The 20,360-nt window shown below is 41.3% G+C and overlaps 1 protein-coding gene across 1 annotated transcript; it reads right to left on the bottom strand.

The window, feature by feature from the left end:
* Nucleotides 1-464: 464 nt before the first annotated feature.
* LOC124279052 lies at nt 465-2,818 on the bottom strand (the record flags this gene model as incomplete). The annotated part of the gene is made up of 3 exons (XM_046714854.1): nt 2,746-2,818; nt 866-1,063; nt 465-636 (listed from the first exon to the last, which is right to left on the bottom strand). Coding segments are annotated over exons 1-3 (390 nt in total), but the record flags the coding sequence as incomplete, so codon positions are not given.
* Nucleotides 2,819-20,360: the final 17,542 nt, after the last annotated feature.

Raw genomic sequence — 20,360 nt, 5'->3', positions numbered from 1 at the left:
GTGATGGACTTCTGATCACTGGTCTTCATAGATATGAGATCTTCTGGACAGAGAAGTATATCTAGAGCCTGAACATCTGGGGATAACTCTAACAGAGGAATCAATCAAACCATAAGTCATTGTGTACATCAGATTACTAGTCAGTGTATAAAATGAGCTAGAAACGTAGCCAACTTTTACCAAGTATTGGGTTGGCAATTGGGTGTCTATTTCCCACACTGTTGTAATCTAAGTGACACCTAAATGTTACGTTGATCAATAAATTTGTCTATTATTTTGTGACATCTCATGTTATGTATTATTTCTTAATAAGATTAAATAAAGAATGCATAAACTCTGAATTATGAACACACCTTGCTCAGTTGTAGACCAAAGTCTCGCTTCTGTTCTTGTGTATATGGCATACGGTCTTCAGGGGCCCGGGATCATATGAGTCGACATCTGGTGACACATTGTTGACGACAGGAGTTGTGCCATATCTTGCCCTTGAGGACAGTCAGATTCTTGACAGGGACGGCCGCATCATGTAAACGAGGTCGCTTCATCCACTGATTGGCTCCATCGGTGCAAGATGTTGGCTCAACATTCTCTATACCATATAATGCTGCTCCAATGTGACGGCATGCTCCATCTGATCTATAAATATACATCATGATTTGTTTGCTAAATAATAAAATATATTGAAACATTCAAGTCATTTTTATTCAAATTTTATCCTATCATACCTGATAATAATTATTTTATTTCAACCATTTTTTTATAGATTTGTCTCAAAAGCTTCCAGACAATATTGTTTTCGGCCTATATCAAGATATAGGCTTAAATCCATTCTCATCATTACTGAATGTAATATTCAAATACTTACCCTCCAATACATTGACAGTAGACCATTTTCACTTCTCCCTCAACCTTGTCCATGACAACAAAAAGCTGGTAACAGCTTTGATTCAGGTAGGTCCTATCCCTCCGGGTAGGTTTGACCTTAGCGCTGAAGAGGCAAACCTGGCTATCATCTGTAAGGGTGTTTATTTCCAGCAGTTGTACATGGCCATCATAGAACAGCCTGAAAGTAAAATGTAAATTGAAATGTAAAAAAAATCATTATCATAATTATCATATCAAATTATTTACATATTTTAAGTAAATAAACTCTGTCAAAAAAGAAACGCAACCCCTGTCCTCAGATATGAAAAATTCGTTTGAATGAAGTTATTGCTTCCAAACTAAATTTTATTCGAATGTATTGAAATTATACACGTAATTAATGAAGATTACCATCCAAACAACTGCATTTGTACGCATAAGTGTATTTTATTGCTTATTCCGTCACAACGCATGAAATGACCCTCATGGTGACTTCGCACATAAAAAACACATGCAAATCATGAAAATGGCAGTTAATGTAGGGGTGTATAAAAGCCCATGTGCTTTCGTATTATATTCATTCATTTGTCGCCGAAAAGCTGTGTTAAAAATGCCACGATTGAGTGCTGCCGACCGAAATATCGCCATTGGTCGTGTTCAAAGCCGGAGAAAGTTTTGGAACTGTTGCACGGCACCTAAATGTTCACAAAACAACGATATCCCGACTTTGGAGCCGCTACAACAACTTCAATTTGACCAACGATCGCCCGAGAAGTGGAAGGCCAAGAATCACGACCCCTTCAAGATCGGTACATCCGGGTCCATCACCTGCGTAATCGGCATGCCCTACCAACCGTGACTGCCACACAAATACCAGGTTTGAGGAGAGTGTCAGCTCAAACGATTAGGAACCGTCTGAAAGAAGCGGGTTTACGTGCCTGTAGACCAGTTGTTGGACCTGTACTACGCCCCCTACATCTCCGCCGACGACTCAGGTGGTGCAACAACGTAAGGATATGGACTTTACAAAACTGGAGGCGCATCTGGTTTTCTGATGAATCCGTTTTCTTTGCAACGTCACGACGGAAGAAAAACGTGTGTATAGGAGACGTCATGAACGTTTTGCGCCCATCTGCGTCCGACAGGGGACAGATTTGGCGGAGAAAGCGTTATGGTTTGGGGATCCATCTCATACAACCAGAAATCAGACTTGGTGATCGTTGAAGGGAACCTGACAGCCCAACGTTACATCAACCACGTATTACAGCCTCACCTTCTCCCGATTATTGACCAACAGACACAGATTTTTCAACCAGACAACGCCCGGCCTCATACTGCACGTGCAACAATGAACTTTCTGCAGAATTCCAACGTCAATGTCTTGCCATAGCCCTCTAAATCACCAGACCTCAACCCTATTGAACACCTGTGGGATACTCTGGGTCGACGCGTACGTCAACGTCAGCCGCCGCCACAGACGCTGCAACAGCTCGGCGTTGCACTGCAGGAGGAGTGGAGAGCCATTCCCCAGGAAAGAATCCGGCGTCTTATCCGTTCTTGTCCAAGGAGATGCCGTGCAGTGATTGCAGCTCGTGGTGCTCATACGAGATACTGAGAAAGACGCCCCCCCTGGTGACAAACTGGTGTCTGTGAGATGACTTTTGAAATGACAATTTTAAACATGCCCATCTTGGTTATTCTTCTGCCAAATTTCAGACTTCTGTCTTAAATAATAAAAATGCTGTGTCGTCTTAAAACTTCAGATCAAAATCTCTAAAATACAGGGGTTGCGTTTCTTTTTTGACAGAGTTTATAATGTTTACAAAAGGCAAAAATAGTCATGACAGGAGAAATATATTGATAGTGATCTATAATTCGTACCTGTAATCCCCAAATGACATATAGCTCTACAATTTTGTTTCCATCGTAGTCAGAGCTCGAACAGAGAAGATAATTAAAAATATCAATCAGTCCTAAAGATGGCATGTGGGAAGAATCTTGATTGTAACCCTCTGCTGTGAATGGGTCTGTCACTGTGGATGGAACACCTTGTTTACGAAGCTTGTCAGTTACATCGTCGTGCGCGTGCATCAAGTCGGGATCTTCAGTTATATTTAAGCATTTTGCCGCATATGCTAACTGTAATAACCCTTCTCTATTGTAACCAGTGACTGAAATTCCCCTTTCCCCTGTATTTATGCAACTGTCATACAAGCAAACGATCGGCTGTCATCCATGTTTGTTTACCTCGGATGTCCGGTCAAAAGGTAGGTAACTCTAGATCGATCATTTTGGCAGAAGGACTATTTTGCTGAGTTATTCATTGACGTGTCAGGATATTGTACACAAACAATGTTTTTGATCCGCTTATTATGTCCATTTCTGTAATGATTTGATTACAGTGCCTATCTAATTTGAATTCGTACTGACGGGTTTTTTTGCTGCTGAGTATATAAGTATAGTTAACAAACTTTTCAAAGACAGTCACCTTATGAACGCACCACCATTTCTTTTCATCATCATCCCTAAACACAACGCATGGACAACGCAGAAGCCCCCATACACGTGCATAGGTAGTCTTTCTTGATTTTGACGGTTTTCCAGACGGTCCATAAAACACTGACGACCATTAGTTTTGACTATCGCCTTGCATCACACAGTTGTTAGTATTTGGTTTTAGCCGTTTTTACGTCTGAAAATGAAAATTGTACTCATGCAATTTGTCAAACTCAAATCATCTTTCAAGAGCGATAACTGTACAAACAACTCTGGTCATAAGGAAGTTCAAGTGGTGATGCACTCTCATTGATTATCATATCAACATTGATTGACTCCGATATATCTCCAATTTGTCTCAATCGTAAATTATACATGAAGTTTCCCTACTTTTTTAAGAGTACAGTATATGAAAACCTCAAATGGTCAACATCACTCACAGCATCAAGATAAAAAAGATAACAAACTAATCCCGGTATACTGACACTGAAATACCCATGAAAGACAGCTTGACATAAGAGGTTAACCATTGTGAATTCTGAATGTAATTGGACATGTATCAGTTACCAGCTCGCAGCAGTTATCATAGTTTGTTATCAGCCAGAGTTGTGACCCACTATACCTAACACTAATACCCTAAACACGATTTCAGTTGAATTGGCAATAAAAGGCCCTGCGTTTGAAGGTCTCGAACCATTGTCGAACACACGGTCAACAATATCCTACAATGAGCCCCTATCTCACACGGACCTTCCTTCTGTTGATGGTCATGGAAAGCAGCTTGGCGATTGACTTCACGAACTTAAAACTGAGTGCGCCAACAGCTGAGGATCGTGCGGAGCGGGACGCCAAAAGGCAAGAATTGTTGGCGAAATATGAAGACGCGATAGCCAACATTACCGTAGACCTTGAGGAGTTAGAGGCTTTGAAAGATACTGGATTTCCAACTGTGACAACTCCACAGGTAACTGACAGCCCGCCCGGTTCCGCATCAACTCAAGAAGAAGAACAAATATTCACAGGGAAACCAGAAGGTTAGCATATAGCTGGGATAAAATTCAGAATATCCAACATTTGTGTAGGTAATTGATATGAATTTATCTCCCGCTGTTGGTTTCTTGGTTTCAAACTTCACTTCATAAACGACAATTCAGAATATTCATGTACTTCTATTTATTCCTGTAGATTACAGCCGAGTTCATAGTCTTAGATTCTATTAGATTGACTGGAAAACAACAACACATAAAGGTAACAGTAATGGCAGCAGTCTGGCAGTGGCAGCGCGCTGTAGGTGTTTTTATTACACTTACACAGAGTTAACCAGTGTAGCCTTAACCTTCACCGGTAACGTTCACGCTGGTGCATGGACAGCACCTATTTGCCCTTGAACGAAGATATATATCAAGTGCAATGTCCTGAAATATTTGTTTCGTGATTCAGTGATAACTACCATTGCTTATATTGCAATAATGAATCATGGATGACCGTTCGAAACGAGGCGGTGGCATTAGCTGATCGTTCAAACAGGTCATGTTTTGTCGTTTTGTTGACGTTCAGCAATCGGTTATGAATGTCACACTTTAAAACCTGGAGTGTATTTTCATTTTATACGTATATATATATAATAATATATATAATTCATCACAGCGAATAGCTGATGCGATACACGAAATGTGAAGGTCTTGTATGCGACGTGTGAATGTCGTCGGCCCGATCATATTGGAATTTTTAACACAAACAGGTAGCAGGTATACAACTTAGAGAAGTGAAAAACAATGTTCAAATAATTGTAAAATACACAGTCGCTGGCAAATAATGTGAAATCATCCCCTGCGTATCATAATGCAATTGTCAAATATGATTTAAAAATATATAATGGACATTTTGAAAAGAATTGAAATAATATCAGTTCTCATTTAATTGGACTTGAAAAAGAATTGGACTTGTTAAATGATTTGTAAATAGATAAATGGTATTTTAAGATGGTAGTATAAATAAGCAACTGTGATTGTTAGTGGCTGTATCCTCTAAGGTGTTTAAAGTTTCGTGAAATTATTGTCCTCCTGAGAGGGTACGTAAGTCCCAAAGCTTTCAAAGTCAATTTAAACTTACCAGGATTTTTTAACGTAGTATTCTTGTTATTTTAATTTTGGCTAACATTCCTTATAATCGCCAGCAGCTGAAGGGATGGTGTAAATCCAGCTAGGGTCCATGCAGGTAGCAAAGGTACTGTATGTCCCCATGGTCCCTGGTATGGTGATCTACCCTCAGTTGTTTGGGATCTATAGCCTATTTTTATATTGTGTTGTCCTCTATGGTAAATATGTTTTAGATTTAATTACTAGTTTTACATTTATATCTGTGATGTTCTAGTTGTTTTACGGTCCTTCGTTGACAGGATTTTATAATCTATCTTTACTTATTGTTAATCTAAAACTTGTTTTAGTCACGATATGGATGAAATATTGCCAAAGTGACCTTAAACTTTAATTCACTCACTCACTCACGTTTTTTGTTATCTGTAGGGGTTTATGATGCATGATGTATAAAATGATTGTGTTGGTGAATAGTTGATTTCTACAAATTTCTACAATGGCTGCATTTTATTATGATAAATTACTGGCAAACAAGGATAAGTTGGACCGGCGCATAGAACCCGTTCACGAGAGGTAGGCGGTGCACAGCGATGAGCAAACCCATTTGGTTTGTGAAAGGTAGAGCAGATGTAAGCTAGTGCACGTGCAGTACATGACGATCAAATAGATTCTGCGCGTAACTGCACACCCAGCGCCTTGCTTCACCCATCGCACTACACTTGATTGCGGACAACCTGGGGCCCCTTCGCTAACAATGGCAATACTATGTTTTCAAGATGTTTTTACCAGTAATTGGGTCAGATTTTTTGGGTTTTTTAAAAAAGTCATCCCAGAAGGGTATTAATGGCAGGCCCAAAGCTATAGCTGTAGCCAGAAACGGCAAAATATTATTTATCTACTGCGCATGCGCAAGATGAAATTATTTTGAGTGCCTCCATATGCTAAAATGTTCACTTTACATTGGTCTATGAATGTGCAAACTTTCATGCTTTTATCATTAAATGCACATTCTATCTGATTATCCGCTCCACTACAAGCGCCAGTGGGCGAAACTCATACATGCTGATAGGGTCAGGTGTCAGGTCGGTGCTCAAGTTATCCTTGTTTGCCAGTAAGTACATACACTCTTAAAAAAAACCAGAAACGCACATGCGTCTTCAGAACTTCATTTCGAGTGAGTGAGTGAGTAAAGATTTTAAGTCACATCGGCAATATTTTAACCATATCGTGACTATAAACAAGTTGTGAATTCACCATAAATATACTCATGACAATAATGGTTGTCAACCCACTCCCCACCCCAACCCCACACATACCTAACACCCCTACCCCACACCCCCTCTCCAATTAAAAAAATTGAAGGGGGTGACAACCATTATTGGCATGAGTATACATATAAATTATATAATCCGACGAAGAACAGTAAAATCAACTACAACATCACAGTATCAAGGAATAAAACTAGCAACTCTCTTTAAAATTAGATTTCAAATTAGGACAACACAGTATAAAAATTGGCTATAGATCGCCAACAACTGAAGGTAGATCACCACACTAGGGACCATGGGGACTTACATTACTTTTGCTAACTGCATGGACCCTAGCAGGATTTACTTTATCCCTTCAGCTGTCAGCAACTTTTGACAATCTAGCCGTACTTTAAAAGAACATATATGCTACGATTAGAAATAACAGTAGGTTTCAATCTACCTAGAAAGATCCTTCATAGTTCGTGATTTGAAATAGTTATCCCTTGTGATGGAATATTCAACACAGTCAAGCAAGACATGTTTGACTGAGACTCTCACATCACAAGGGATGATAACGGAGGATCCACACCTTTTAACAGGTATTAACAGGTATCTAGTATGGCCAATACGACATCGTCGCATGATGACCTCTTCAAATCTCGACTGACAACCCAAGTAGGTGTAACCAATATAAGGTTTAATTTCATGTAATTTAATAATACCCACTTGAGTGTCCACTTCTTTTGCATCATATCACGGACGAACGATCTTATGGTAGCTTTACAATCTGAGTATGGGATCAGAAATGGTGTCAAATATTTGTTGAGTGCTGCCTCAGCAGCAAGAGGCCACTGTGTTCCTAGAAATGCCAACGTGGCTTGGTAACCAACAAAAGACGATGTCGTATTTGCCAGTAGCAAGATCATTATATCATTCAATAATTTCAATTAAAAGTGGATGTTTACAAGATAAGTTTTGAATAGCCTGAAAACAAGAAGGAGAGTCAGAAAAGATTATGTATTGTTTATGTTTAGAGCATTTTTGGATATATTCAAGAGCTGCTAACATGGCGTTTGCTTCTGCTGGAAACATAGAGCTGTTTTCCGGAAATCTAGAAGATATTGTTCTGGATCCAATGACAGTGGCACGAGCCACTGCGCCACCATCCTTGGACCCATTTGCAATAAGGATTTGTATGTATTATATTTAATTTCTAATTGATTAAAAGTTGTCAGTGTTAGGTCAACCCGTGGTCTCACTAATTGCCAAGGAGGATAAGAAAGAAGACGGGAAGGAGATATATTTTCTAGGTCAATGGCAGCAACAGAAAGGAAAGGTTTCACTCTGACTTGACTGTGATGATTTTTCCATCCCAAGGGACAAATATTTCAATATCAAAACAGTTAAAGATTTTTTAACAATGTTAATTATCATTTAATAATTGAATTTTTAAAGATACATTTTGAACAATGTGTTTTGTTAATAGATAAATGACATTTCAAACGTGGTAGGATAAATTAGGAACTGCGACTGTTAGCGGCTCAAAGGGGGTTAAAGTATCGTAAAATTATTGTCCTCCTGAGAGGGTACGGAAGTCCCAAAACTTTCAAAGTTAAATTTAAGCTTACGAAATTGTAAACGTAATATTTTTGTTCTTTTAAAACTCGGCTAATTTTTGCCTACAATTGCCAGCGGTTGAGGGGGTGGTGTAAATCCAACTAGGATCAATGCAGGCACTGTAAGTCCCCATGGTCCCTAATATGGTGATCCACCTTCAGTTGCTGGTGATTTATAGCCCGTTTTTATATTGTATTGTCTTGCATAATAGTATAAGTTTTTAGTTACATGATAGTTTTATATCTCCATCTGTGATACACTCGTAGTTTTACTGTTCATCTTAAACAGTTTTATAACTTCTAATATTATTGATTTTTACTGATAATTAATTGTTCTGAATATTGCCGACCATAAATATTAACTCACTCACGCACTTATACCAAGAGATTGAACAAGAGACGACTTCATTTTATACAGATTCTCATAGAAGGGATTAAAGACACTGTTATATGCAGGGTTTGACTCGTTGGAATATAGTTTAGTTATATACTGTAACGTTAATTTTATACTGCGTTGGTTAAGAGAAGGTTCATCTGCCTCGACATAGAGACTGGATGATAAGTGTATTGTACATTAAGTATACTTTAAAAAATATAGTGTCCATTACGACGAAGGCCCGGGTTCAATTCCCTACATGGATACAATGCGTGAGACCCATTTCTGGTGTTCTGGCGAACCAAGCCGTGATATTGCTGGAATATTGCTAAAAGCGGCGTAAAACCCAACTCACTCACTCACTACTTTAATACGGACTTATGTACTATGCCGCAAGTACAACATTGAAAAAATATATGTGGACCCATGAACAATGTCAAACATCAAATACTATTTCATTTCAGAATTCTCGGGTCGTACGTACGCAGGCTACTTAAGAAACAGGGAAGGAGACGATGTTTCCGGTTTATGCGCCAGTCGTGTACACCCGGGTATTCTGTACTATGTCAATGACGGCTCAGATTCAGACAACCGGGTTCACGTCATTGACAGCAAGAACCATGGTCAAACCATTTCCAAAATTACTCTAAATGTAGACAACGTCGACTGGGAAGATATGGCATGTGGTCCTTGCTCACCCGGCAGCCTAGACTATTGTATCTACATCTTGGATGCTGGTAGTTCAGGACCAGGACCTGTCAACATATTATATATATTTAAGGAGCCAGAGGATATATCAAGAGACCAGGACGCTGAAGACGTCGAAATAACTTCATTCAGGTACAAATTGTAACACTTGCATATAGACAGTTGTGTCAAAGTTAAATGGACCTACGAGTTATCCGAGATTCGACACAACACCCCTAAGTATCAGTGAGTGAGTGAATTGGGTTTTACGCCAATTTTAGCAATATCGCAGCAATATAACGGCGGGGGATACACAATATGAGCTGAATATGTTGTATATTACGACGTGAACGTAATATGTATGAAAATTATGTATACGTCGAAGAATGAATTAAGCAGACATACAGATATTTCATAACTTGGGTACGTGCTGATACAATATGATCTTGTTCAAAACTATCCCGTTTACAAGGGACGCGTTGTACGTTATATATGCAGACTGTCAAGGGTGTACGATACACATGGAACTTGATTAAACACTCCCTGATTTAAAATGAATCAAAAGGTTTCAAAACTGTTAATTGCTCTGTACGTGGGAAATGTCAACACAGTAATTTTGTTAAAAAAGCAGTTTTCTATTTTCCTGTTACGACACAACAGTTACGGATGTCGCTGTTTTTCTCGGCCCCTTGAAACCTACCTAGGTGTTTGAGATCAGCATCTCGTGCATCTACCGTGCTTCATTCTACACGTGAGCCTGCCGATACGTTCCCATGGCAACTGCCGCCGCTCCTCACACCCCACTCCCAATTCAACCACATTTTATACAGGAGGGACCCTTACCTGCAAACGGCGATCAAGCATATCCCAGATGTGCTCGATGGGGTTACGATCAGGGTTCCTTCCAAGCCTAACGAGAGCTCATTTTGCATTATTCCTCAGGACGGGAACGATGTGGCCGAGAATTGTCCATGAATATAGGTGTGTGTGTGTGTGTGTGTGTGCGTGCGTGCGTGCGTGCGTGCGTGCGTGCGTGCGTGCGTGCGTGTGTGTGTGTGTGTGTGTCAATGGGTGGTTATCGAAATGAGGCAAAACAACTTGATCTAAAAGGTCTGTGATGTAGCGCTGGTCATTAAGGTCAACTCATAGTTAAAGGAAACACATGCCCACACCATAACTAATCCTTCACTAAGTTAACAGTATGGTGAGGGTCCCTTCGGAACCTCAAACCAAGATCCTTGAGACGGTTATGCACGTCTCGGTTGATAAACGTCTGTTGGGCACCAAGAGCTGCTTCAAACGAGTGTTACACGCCCCACGTAACGGGCCAGATTGCGTTTATTGCTGTATGTGGACAATTCCACTGATGACAGAGTAGCACTGAACAAGCTGACGCCCGCTGGCCTGGAATGGCATGCCAGCTGCATTCATACCCTCTATCTGCCATCTCAGACCTGTGAAAGTCTTCTCATAGCCATGTCAACGTCTATGACTGAAACGGATGGCATCATACCCTTGAACAGGCCGGCAGAGATTCTGATGTTCATGACATGATTGGGTAGCATGCATCCCGTCTGCTCTTTGGCAAACACTTCCAAACTGAAACCTTATTTTCATTATATGAAATGCACTACTAAATCATGCATCATTGAAATAACTTCGCCGGTATGATAAAATATATTAAGGGATGCTTGAGCTCAATGTATATATTATGTATAGTTTCCAGCACCCTATCGATCTACGATATCACAAGGACAATGCAATGTACTTTACATAGAGCTGCATAGAAGTGTTACTATTAACAATAACGTTTTTCGAAAAATACGGTGCAAGAGGAAATTTAATTCTCGAAACGTGAACATAACGGTTTCTTTGAAGCACCTAGCACGTGCTACTGAAAGACTGATGTGACTAATGTACTAATACACGCCCTGAATGTATTCTTCCAATTTAACATTCAGCGTAACTGTTCTATTTTTCAGTGCGTATACACGGAATTGTGAAACTTTGATGGTTTCGCCATCAGGCCGCATATTTATCATGGACTCGACCGAAGATTCATTCCCCCTGTATGAGCTGGTCGATGGACAAGCAAAGTACCTTTTCAAGGTTAGCTTGTGGTCCTCTTACGACGGTCCAAAAAGTGCTGATATATCACCAGATGGAACAGGCTTTCTCTTTAAGATGGAAGATCGCGTCTACTACTTCTACGTGCAGAACGAAGACGAGATGAAATCTGTCATGACTACAAGCGGGAACAGGCAGAAATTCCCCTACCGTGTTGAATACTATGGAACAGCCATTGCTTGGAGTCATACAGGTGGATCCTTCTTCACCGTCTCTGAGGGGACGAATGAGCCTCTCTATCAGTACAACAGATTAAAGTAACTGCTGACGATCCCGCTGACTGTTGACAGCATATTATATTAAAAGCACAATAAAAGTTTGAACAGGTTTTCTGTCACACTTAATTTATGATTCGTTTTTGACTATTCACATAGATTGTTTATTTCAAGTGTCTGTTGTAGTGACATTTGAAAAATAACTAAGCTCATAGTCCATATCATTCCCAGGATATCATGTCTACCACACTTCATCGATCACCTGGGCCTTGAGGTAGCCTAGTGGTGAAAGCGTTCGCCCGGGTTCGATTCCCCACATGGGCACAATGTGTGAAGCCCATTTCTGGTGTCTTCGGCCGTGATGTTGCTGGAATATTGCTAAAAGCGGCGTAAAACCAAACTTTAAGGTCGTGCCTAACAATATTTCACTAATATGACGACGTGCATGTGTGTGTAAGTGTGGCTGCTTATTCTAGCCCAGACGTAACTGGTTTTATAGTGCTAGCTCACTGAGATACCACGCTGCAGTTAAACATGAATACCCCACTCAGACACATTATACTGACTCTGAGGCGACCAGTCCTTGTTTTACCCATTAATACCGAGCGCCACGCAGGGACCAACAAGTGCCATGTTTTAACGTCTTTTGGTAATACTCGGTCGGGGATCGAACCCGCGACCTTCAGCTCTCCGGGTGGACGCTCTAACCAATACACCACGGAGGTGGTCCAGTCAAAAGTCCCAGATATGTGGCATTATAACTGGATTTAATAGTTGGCAAGATTTGTTCAATGTTTTGGCAATGCGTGCACCATGCTGAATAGAGGTTCTGTCTGTAACTCATTGGTGTTTTGATCGATGGTGTTGTGTTTGGCAACGTGAACGGGATTTTGGCAGGTAACTGAGTTAGCGAGTGAGAGTCAGCGTTGCCTGCTAGGTGTGGAACAGGAATTTTGAATGGAAATACATCACATGGGGAAATTAAGACAGCTAGTTCAAAGTTGTGGTCATGTTAGGACGACCTTTAAATCGCTAGATGAAAACAACCCTGCTAAAGGTGCTGTCAGGCCTCGATTTGGGGAATTAGCTATAGGGAGCAAGCCTTGAAACCTTGAAACAAGAAAGGAGCCAGAGCTATGAGATCCAGGGTTTATTCAAGCAAGTGTCCTTGCATGACATTCAATATACATCAATTCATACATAATAATGACAAACAATAATAGAAATAGTAATCAATGATATCCTAATACAGTTTATATCTAAGTCCGGTAATACAAGCAATGTGTGGTACAACAGGGTATGTACGGTAACTGCTTACAGAAACATAATGCAAATAATACAACATTTACTTGAGCAACTACGGTACTGATTAACAACATAACCTGACGGATAAATTAATCCTAAACAACAATTGCAAAGAACAAGTACTGAGTGGAGCGCCCAACAGTTTAATTACAGCATGTAGTGCCTAGTTCATTAACTGTTGTGCAGATTTTATGACTATTACGTTATGTCGCGCCTAATGCGTTAACTACGGTACCTATTTATGACAATTACGGTATGTAGTGCCTATTGCGTTAACTACGGTAAGAATTTATGATTATTACGGTATGTTGCGCTTAATGTATTGACTGCGGTAGGAATTTACGACTATTACGGTATGTCGCGCTTAATGCATTAACTACGGTAACGATTTATGACTAGTGTCATACATGCCTTGAGCAAATACGGTAAGCGGCGCGAAGTGCTCAGATTTGACATATACGATTTAACTCCGGTATTGACTGTATTCATTCTAACTGTAATGTTAACATATATTTTCTCAATAAAATAATTTCAGTAGATACGGTAAGGGATATTAGAGAGATATAAAAGTGTTGCAAATACGGAGACAGAAGGCCTAGTTTTAGTTAGAGTACTACTACTTAAGCTTGTTTTATCACGAATTATTTGGGTGACTACGGTAAGTGTATTTCAACGGTGGTGTTGCTATTGGCAACGTGTAATTTCGACATAAACGGAGTTAAGCCATGACCTAGAATATATGTAATGCTGTAGTGCTACATTTTTTGTGCTTTACCAAACAAGACAGTAACCTAGTTAAATGAATATGTAATAATGTACTAGGACGGCGTTGTTGTCGTTGACTACACGTATTTCTTAAATTACGGAGCTAACTAAATACGGAACGAAGACTGTACTTGCAACTACACGGATTTGAATGTATATTTTCTGATAATATGAAGAGTAGACAATACCATTTTCTACTGATTACGGTAATGTGATTCGCGTATAAACTGTTTTGTACGGTATACAACTGCGCGCGGAACAGAACGTTTAATACATCATCATTCAAATTATTATAGTGTTGGTGAAATGTCAAAATACAAATGTTGGCTGTTATACCTATCATGTGAGCGCGTATCTGAGGTAAATCTACACGAATATCATTTGATCGGCGGACTATAGTGAAATCCATAAACTTCGTCTTTGCTGGAATTGAGTGTATAAACTCTCGGAACTGTTTTTGTGACTAAGCTACTAGAATCTAGGCTACTGAACAAGAATCTAACCTGCATATACAGAACTAACACGCAAATGAATAAAACAAGACAAAAGACTGGGAATACACACATGTGTGTCGAAACATAGAAAAGAACTATTCGTTTGTACATGAAAACATAAACTTGAGGAGCCCACGACGCAATGTGCATAAATAAATATCCCTGGATAGTGCCTAATAATTAATCGGTTATCTAGAACTAGCATTTGCAATGACAAAGTGCTTCAATGTTGTAGGAATGTTTCTAACCTAACTCTAACATTTTCTAGACGATAATTGCAAAGAAATAACAAGTTAAACAAGACTAAAGTTTAAATGTTTCTTACCTTGAAACAAGAAAGGAGCCAGAGCTATGAGATCCAGGGTTTATTCAAGCAAGTGTGCCTGAGATGGAAGAACCCAGGATTTTATACCCCACAGCTCTGCTCGTTTGTCATTATCAAGTTTCTATAAAGTTGAAGTTTCCATATGCGTTATCTACCCTATGCTAACAAAGTATACTACACGAGGAGGGTGGTAAGAAGATGATTACCTAACAAGGTTTGACTTTCTTTGTGGTGTAGCCACGGTCAGCGTGCGCCAGCTGCTTAACAAAATATCTGACCATGGCATTAACGACAGGACAAAGAGGATGGCATGATGGTAATCTCGATCTTGTTCAACAAAAGTTGATTTTCGATTACGACTTAGTTGGTGGTAGATATGCTCCTGCTGGGATGGGACTACTTATCTGCACTTGACCAAGGGGTGTACCCCAGAAGAAAGGCCGGAGCCGACACAGCTCAATAACTTCATCTTTGATTAATTAGTTTAAGGTTGGCGTGGACGCGTTTGCTAATTGCCTACTACTGCGCTTGCCATGCAGGGCTATAAACAAGACACACTATGCACTGTGACTTGCACGTATACGAATTTTCTTTGTTATGAATAATTTGTGAAAAATATAAAAAAGTATGAAGAAATATATGCACTGTAATAATACCCCTATGCGTCGTGGAACTTTTGTCCTCAAAAGCTTTTACAAAAACAGGAAAGGGTTACAAATACCAAGATGTACGAAAAAATCAAAGAGGTGCGCATGATAGCGTTTGACAAACGTATACACAATGATCAAAAAAAAAGTAGGATGGACATAGGGGTGGTATATTTAAAAACAATTATGGTACAAGAATTGGAATACAATTATTTGACCTGAAATACAAATACACATGGTAGTAGAAGAAATACCCATGGTGGACTAGTAAAATATATGCGGTGAACAGTTGCTGAAAGAGTTTGCGAATTTGCGGGAAGTGAGATAGGAGACCGAGATTGATTTGGGGATGTTGAGTGAAAGGTGGGCAGTTTATTGGTGACATGGAAATCAGGCCCCTGGAGTGTGAGAGTGGGAAAGACATATCCTGAGAGTTGAAGATTTTCTATGACAGAAGGAGGTTGGATGTGCCAGTAGGAAGGACACAGTGTGAGTGGAAAAAATGGAATAGTCACACATTCAGGACCAGTAGTGAGTTCTAGGAATAGACAGTTGTTAGGTCGAGAATACTGTGTGTAAAAGTCAAAGAATTGCTGGCAAAAGGACAATCGGGACAGGAAGAACAGATATCAGCAGTAACGAAAGGATGGTGACTCCCCATGATGGACCTAAGACAAGACAAGAAACCAAGGGACAAGTCAGATGGGATGACCATGATGCAGGAAAGTTGTGGCCACAACATTTCACAGCGTAGCACTTATAAAACACAAGGTAATATGATTACCTGTAAGGGTTGGTCAGAGCTCATCTACCTTGACCGAAGATGACATGTTGTCGGGAGGAATACCATGGAAGGTCATGACCTATGATTTTGCAAAATATCTGGGTTTCCGTTTTCGTCTGTGACCTGATCGGGTTCTGTAAGTGTGGTAATCACTTATCATTTCAGGACTAAGGTTAGAGGCTGGTTCCCAGGTACGTTGTGGGTAACCTTCCCATTCAATTAAGTAATGGGTGTTTCCTGCTCTCTTTTTGGCTTTGTGAATGCGTTTTACAGCATACAGTTGGTCATCTTGTTGGGAAGATGGTGAGTGGGTGTTGTTTGGTTCATTATCTGGTGAAATGGGTTCTTGGCTTGACATGTGCTGTGTTGTGATAGGATTGTCTGGCTGTGAGGATGTTGATGGAGTTGGAGTAGCTGTTTGTGAGCCTTGTCTATGTGCATTGTCAGACTGAGAGGCTTCCGTACACCTGAGTCCCCTCTAGCAACACCACCTCCACAGTTCGACACAACTTCACGCCTGACGACACCATCACCCCCTTTATCAACGTACGAGACGAGGTCAGACATCACATCACAGTCCTTCGCCAGCTCGTCTGATAACACCCGGCATCATCCCACAGCAATGGCTCAAGTACACCTCCCTAAGTACAATGGACAACAGGATGCTGAAAGTTGGTGGGGAGATTTTGCCAACTTCAACATCCTCCATGGACACTCTGACTACAGATCCTGTAGAATTCTGCCCTTCTACTTGGATGGGGCTGCAAAGGTGTGGTTTCAAGACCTACCTGAAACCACACAACTAGACATGCAGTCGTTGAAGGCAGCCTTTCATCAACGTTTCCGGCGATCCTCGGCCTTTGACATGGGCCATCTACACATGGCACAGAAGGAGCACGAAAGGTAGAAGATTTCATCACCAGGGTGCAATCATCCACGTTACACTCCACCTTGCCTCAATCTGTGATAGTGGCCATTGCAATCAATGGGCTACTCCCACAGATTAAGCAGTGGGTGTACACGAAGGAGCCTGCAACCCTGGACGAGGTTCGTCACCAGGCACAGCTGGCCGTACAGTCACAGGCCCCCAGCACAGCAGAGGTCGTCTTGGTCCAACAAGTTGAACAACTAACGAACTTGGTGGCCACGCTGATTACAACAAATAAGGCCTGTGCTGTACAGTCAGCAATCCCTTCATCCAGCCCACAACAGCAAGAGCCCCGGGACCACCACCAACAGCAACAACACCCATACCAACAACCACCACCGCTGCCACCACAACCACAGCAGCAGTACCAACCAGCGCCACCACCACAGCAGTACCAGCCACCACCTCCACAGCAGTACCAACCAGCGCCACCACCACAGCAGTACCAACCACCACCACTGCCACCACAGCAGTACCACCCAGCGCCACAGCAGAATCCAGCTTCAGCTCCCCCTCTACAGCCATACAGCACAGCGCAGCAACACCCACAACCCTTCCCTTACCAGCCGGGCTCCAGCAACAGACGACTGTCAACACCACAGCACCTTCGAGGCAGATGTCGCGGATGTGGTGAGTTTTTTCGGTTCCCTCACAATTGCCCTCACAGAAACACAATATGCAGTTACTGCGGTTTAACAGGTCACCATGCTAAAGTTTGTCTGCGTGCATACTATGCTCAAGGTAGGCAGTCACAATGGGGACTCGCGCCTGATTCTCAGCATTGTGGGGTCAGGCAAGAGTCAGATTTTGTATCTCTTGTGGCACCCTTGACAAAGAACAGTGTTCATGTCAAGGTGAAACAAGTCAGAACATTAGCTCTTGTTGACACAGGTGCCTCAGTTAGCTGTGTCAGCATGGGTTACTTACGCAAGATAGGTATCAAACCTTTTCATTTAGGTCCATCTCACCTCACTGAAATCATTGGTGTAGGAGGTGAAAAACACTCTGTGTTAGGTTCTATCTCTCTTGACATCAACATAGGTCACATCTATCTCTCTCAAACCTTTCATGTCTTCCATAACTTACATCACTCACTCATCTTAGGCATTGACTTCCTTGAGTCCAACAAAGTCACCATAGACCTGCCCTCAAAGTGCTTACACATACACGAAGGTCTTGTGTCTGTCTCTCTGGCATCAATCAATGGAGGTTATGTAAGACCATACAAATCTGTTGTCATTCCTCCACACTCTCAAGCTGACATTCCCATCAAAATTTCTCATTGTCAACAAGGTCAAGTATTTCTCTTGGAACCCGTGCCAACGCTAAATGACATGGAGCTCCAAGGTGCCAAATGTCTCATTACAAACCATCCCAAATCAGTTTGCATGAGATTACTTAATGTAAGTGACAGCCATGTCACACTGTTTTCTAAAACTGTCATTGCTGTTGCCTCAGAGATTGACCCTACATCTGTCCTTGACCTCCCTGACATGTCTGATTCTGACTCTCCTCCTACAAGTGCTAACAAAACACATTCACAAGACATTGAGTTTGATCTCAGCGACGCTGATCTCACACAGGAACAAAGAAACCATTTACATGCATTTCTACAATCACAAAAGTCAGTTTTTGCCACAGATTTGTCAGACTTAGGACACACTCACTTACATCATCACAAAATAGATACAGGTGATGCCAGACCCATTAGACTCCCTTTTTACAGACAAAATGCAGCCATTAGGAAAGAATGCTCTAGACAAGTACAAGAAATGTTAGAAGCTAATATCATTCAGCCCAGTTCTTCTGAGTGGCACTCTCCTGTTGTCATGGTTAAAAAACGTGACTCTTCTTACAGTTTTGCCGTAGATTATAGACGCCTCAATGCAGTTACCAAGCCCATATTTTTTCCTCTACCACGTTGTGAAGATGTCGTTGATGCTGTAGGCGATAGCCATGCCAAAATTGTTAGTGTCCTTGACTGTGCTAGTGGCTTTTGGCAAATACCACTTCACCCCGAAACAAAACACAAATCAGCATTCATTACACCTGATGGCGTGTTTGAATGGAATCGCCTCCCCTTTGGTCTCAAAAATGCCCCAATGGCTTTTCAGCTTACAATTTCAGAGGCACTAAAAGAAATGAATTGACGTTACATATTGATATATGTTGACGACATCATAATATTTTCCAAAACCTTTTCGGAACATCTGAGTCACCTCAAGGCAGTATTTCAAAAGATCAGAGAAGCAGGCCTCACTCTAAAACCCAGCAAGTGTAAATTCGCCACAAAACAAGTCACCTATTTAGGTCATATCTTCAGCAAAGATGGCATCCATGTTGATCCTTCAAAAATAGATTCCGTCACACACGTCCCACCTCCTAAAAATGTCCATGATGTGCGCCATTTCTTGGGCTTGGCATCATATTATCGCAAATTTGTAGCCAACTTTTCTGGTATAGCCTCCCCACTATTTAACCTCCTAAAAAAAGATGTGTCATTTGAATGGTCTGACCATTGTCAGCAGGCATTTGAAAAGCTAAAAAAAGCTCTTACAACTGCACCTATCCTTGCATATCCTGACCAAACAAAGCCCTTGATACTCACAACTGATGCATCACAAACTGCAATAGGGTACATTTTAGGCCAACTTGATTCACAGGGCAGAGAACGAGTAATCTGTTATGGTGGTCGCTCTCTTCACACTTCAGAAAAGAATTGGGGAATCACACATTTAGAATGCCTAGCCGTCCTAGAGGGTATCAAAAACTTCAGGGTGTATCTTGCCAATGGTTCATTTTCTGTCTACACAGACCACAAGGCTCTTACTTGGCTAAAGAAAACGAAACATGACTCTAGTCGGCTTAGTAGATGGTCCCTGATGCTGCAAGAATATGATTTTGAGATTATACACAGACCAGGCAAATCTAACACAAATGCAGATGCCCTATCTCGCATTGCACATGCAGAACAGGTACATGAACCCAACACTGAAGACATACCTTCCCCACCCATTTCAAGAAAACCAATCTCTTCACCATGCCAATATGCACAGGTAGCTGCCACTGCTTCCTCCCCACTCTTACCCACTCCAACTTCACATACCACACCCCAGTCAAGCAACCCCATCAAGCAAGTGTCATTTCCACACCCCGAGAGCAACATGAGGTCTACAACCTCGACTACCTCTTCTCAACATTATGCTCATTCCAATGCAGGCAACATGAGGTCTACACCCTCGACTGCCTCCACTCGCAATTCTTCCCATTTCAACGCAGGCAACATGAGGTCTACACCCTCGACTGCCTCCACTCGCCATTCTACCCATTTCAATGCAGGCAACATGAGGTCTAGGGGTATAAGGCTTGAGTCTGTTGGCATGTA

Source organism: Haliotis rubra, unplaced genomic scaffold (genome assembly GCF_003918875.1).
Source record: "Haliotis rubra isolate DU_JTF1 unplaced genomic scaffold, ASM391887v1 Scf2451, whole genome shotgun sequence".
Classification (NCBI taxonomy): Eukaryota; Metazoa; Mollusca; class Gastropoda; order Lepetellida; family Haliotidae; genus Haliotis; species Haliotis rubra.
This window is presented reverse-complemented; position numbering and strand designations above follow the sequence as displayed.